Here is a 3,376-nt window from a genome sequence, read left to right on the forward strand (position 1 = left end):
GGAGCTGCAGCCTCTTCTCCACTTCCCGCTAGAGGATTAGCTGAGGTAGATGGTAAATTCTTGACCCCCACCCACGATGACTCACTGCTTGATCACTGTACATTCTAAGAGCTTGGAACCAAATAGAGTTACAAGGCTGCGTCTTCTGGAGGAAGTGGTGGGTGGTTTTGATTTACCCACTGGCTTAGGTTAATTGTGCAACCTTGCCCTAGCCTGGGTTTCTGAGAGGAAACCATTTCTGTCCTGGTGCTGGGGATGTCTAGGTCCCCTTCTCCCTTCATCTCCATGTCTGGGACCCCTCCCAGTGCACTCTCCCACCCCCAGGTCCACACTCACGTCGGTGGCCTTCTTCTCAGCCTGCTCCAGTTTCTCCTGGGCGTCCTTCACTGACTCGGAATACTTTTCCACCTCATCCTCTGTCCCCTTCAGCTTCTTCTGGAGGGCCTGCTGCTCCTCCTCCAGCTGGGAGAGAGAGGCCTTGGTTAGTCGGGCCCGGGGCTCAGGAAGGAGGCAGGGTTGAGTGTGAGGGGGGTACTCAAAGGTATTCAGAGGCTGTCCGGGAGGAAGCAGGGTAGCAGAGGAAGGACAGTGCAGCCAGGGGTGTGGAAAGGGACCTGGTGGGGGTAGAGAGAAAGCTTCCAGCCCCAAGAGGCAGGGCCCATCATTGCTCTGCAGGGGCAGGTGTGGAAATTGGGGGACTGCAGCTCCCCAGGCTATGATGGGTGAGATTAAGTGTGGCTTTGACTAGGTCCCTGACGGTAAGGTGAAGGTCCAGCCCCCACACTGGACGGGAGAGCCTGGGACTGCAGGCCGCAGGCTAGGGGGCACAGGGCGGGGCCTACCCCTCCGTCGCTGGGGAGGAGGGCGCCGCACGGGGTCCGGGGCCCCCACCTGTTTGCAGCGGTCCTCAGCCTGCTTCTTGTCGGCCTCGGCCTGCTCCGCACGGTCGATGGCATTCTCCTTGTCCAGCTTTAGCATCTGCATCTTCTTCTTGATCGCGTCCATGGCTGCGGTGGGGGGCGGGCCGGCCGGCGGGCAGTGCGGGCAGGACCAACGGGGCTGGCTGAGCTGACCGGGCGCACGGGTGGCGGGCGAGGAGGGCCAAGCCGGACTGGGATGTCCCAGCCGCGCGGGCGCCTAAAAGGCTGGGAGGGACCGGGCGGAGCCGGGGGCCGGGACCCTCCCCCACCGCGGCCCAAACCTTGTAGGGGCAGAAGCACAGCCCGGTGTAGGGGGGGGCACGGCCGCCCCCTGTGCCCACCCCCTCGGGACCGCCCCCTCGAGGCTCCTCCCCTCCCCCACCCCCCAGCCGTCGGAAGGTAAAGTAGCTGGTACAGTCCGCTGGAAAAACTCTAGCCTTGCGGAGGGAAGGGGTGGGGAGGGGACCCTCGGGCTTGGGGCTTTGCGCTTCCTCTGAGTGACAGCCCGGCCCAGTGGCAGCTGCGGCTGGGGCCCCTGGGGCTATTTCGGGGCGTGAGCTCACGGCAGCTGCGCGGGCGCAGGGAGCCGCGTGCCCCCCTCAGCTGCAGCAGCCGCTGCCCTTAATTTAGAAGTTTCCTGTAAATCCCCTTGGATTAAATGTCTCTTGGGAGGCGGGGCTCCTCCGTGGTTCGAGTACCTCAGTTTACCCTGAGTCCCAGACTCTGGGTCTGCGTTACCGACGTGGTAGTGACAGCGGTGAGTCTCACCAGGGACTTGGGAAACTGAGGCAGGAGGGGAGCCTAGAGCCCCGGCCCAGTGAGGAGCGAGGCCCGGCCTGCTGCCCCCGAGGGCGGGCCTGACCTCTCCTTCCCTGGCTTCCCCTTCCAGCCCCTGCCCCTGGAGCCAGGGCCCCTCCTCTACGGCGGCGGGGCGGCTAGGTACCCAGCTCCGCGCCCCGCCTGCCCTGCCCCCCACGTGCCCCGCATATTTTCCCCGTAGCTCCGCCCGACCGTACCCGGCGGGCTCCCAGCCCCCCACCCCCGGGACGCGTCCCTCCCGCCCCCTTCCCCTCCCCTCCCCCCGCCCGGCTTTCCCCTAGCCGCGGAGGCCCCGCGCGCCCTGCCTCCCCTCCCCTTCTCCCTGTGGACTCTCCCGGCTCCTCTTGCTGGCCAACTTTACGCCAAAATTTCTTTTCTGCCCTTTTTTGGGCTGTTTCCCCGTGGGGAGGCGGGGCGGGCTGCGGCGGGGAAGGCGGGGGGCGAGGGGAAGAATTACTGAGCTCCCGGCGTCGGGAGTCGGGGGCGAGATGCCTCCACTCCTTGAGGCCGCAGAAGCAGCTCCTGGAGCCGGTCCCGGGGTCGGGAAGTGTGAGGCGCGGGGCTGTTTGTTTTCGTTTTTCCTCGGATGGGTGGGGGGAGAGGAAGTGGAGAGCAGGTTCGGAGGAGGGGGAAGGGGAGACCAGGAGGAGGAAGCTAGGCGGGAGCGGTTCGCCTCGCTCCCCTGAGGCCGAGCGGTGGGAGGCCTGGCTTTTGCTGGTGGGGGTGGGAGCCGTGGGAACCGTGGGCCCTGGGCCCGGGCCGCGGGGGAGGGGGTGCGGGAATGTATTTAGATCTGCTTAGCTGCCGGCTTGCTACATGTGGAACGAACCTGACCTCGCAACGTGCATTCCAACCTTCTGCCTGTTTTCTCCAAACTCATGGGAGACACTTCCACCCTCCCAGTAGCCAGTGCTAAACCCCTGGGGGTTACACAAGCGCTCCCCGGTCCCTCACTTTTCACAGCCACTTGATCCTGGGGATCTGACTTCCTACAACATGAGGTTCCTCCGCAAAGTCTCTGGGGTTGTCTTGGGGAGCTCCTTACACTACCTCCTGCCTGTGTCCGCTGTGGTCTTTCTCCTGGGTCCCCAATTCGTATGTTCTTTCAACGGAACCTTGACATTGTTACCAAAAATCTTTTAGAAAGTTGATGCCAATAAGATCCTAGAATCCTCCAAAACCCCTCCCTCCTCCCTCCCTCCTTTGAGGATAAAAATCTACATTTCTTAATATGGTATATGAAGTCCGTTTTGGCCCCTGCCTACCTCCCTGCCTCATTTCCTTTCATTCCTATCCTCACCCCCAATACACAGACGTGTACGTCATGCTGCATTCAAAAAAACTACACGCAGGACCTGGAAATAACCGCACTTTTCTTAAAGCTTCCACCTTTATGTATTCTGTTCCCTCCGTCTAAAATGTTCTTCCATTGGCTGATTCTGGTGGCCTTAAAAACTCAGATCAAATGATAGCTTTTCTGAGAAGCCTTCCCTGGCCACTGCCCCTCTCATTCCCTTCACCTAAGAGATGCGTGTTCTTGGTGTAGGCTCCTATAATTCTCCCCATAGTTCCTGCTATAATTATAGTTCTTGTACCTACCTGTATGTCTTCTTGGCCCATGAATCCTCCAGAACAGG

General features: G+C 61.4%; 1 protein-coding gene across 3 annotated transcripts in view; it reads right to left on the reverse strand.

Annotated features, from left to right (window-relative positions):
- Window positions 1–1,201, reverse strand: part of TPM2 (tropomyosin 2) — a 9,451-nt gene extending 8,250 nt beyond the window's left edge. The window contains exons 1-2 of one of the 3 annotated variants that reach the window (XM_040631577.1): window positions 892–1,201; window positions 337–462 (exon numbers count right to left, since the gene is read on the reverse strand). In XM_040631577.1, the coding sequence (XP_040487511.1) occupies window positions 337–462; window positions 892–1,005 (240 nt within the window). In that variant the 5' untranslated portion in view covers window positions 1,006–1,201. The remainder of the gene's footprint in view (window positions 1–336; window positions 463–891) is intronic. The other 2 variants (XM_040631579.1, XM_040631578.1) reach the window with 2 other exon arrangements.
- Window positions 1,202–3,376: the final 2,175 nt, after the last annotated feature.

The sequence above is a fragment of the Ursus maritimus genome, unplaced genomic scaffold (assembly GCF_017311325.1).
Source record: "Ursus maritimus isolate PB19 unplaced genomic scaffold, ASM1731132v1 scaffold_17, whole genome shotgun sequence".
Classification (NCBI taxonomy): Eukaryota; Metazoa; Chordata; class Mammalia; order Carnivora; family Ursidae; genus Ursus; species Ursus maritimus.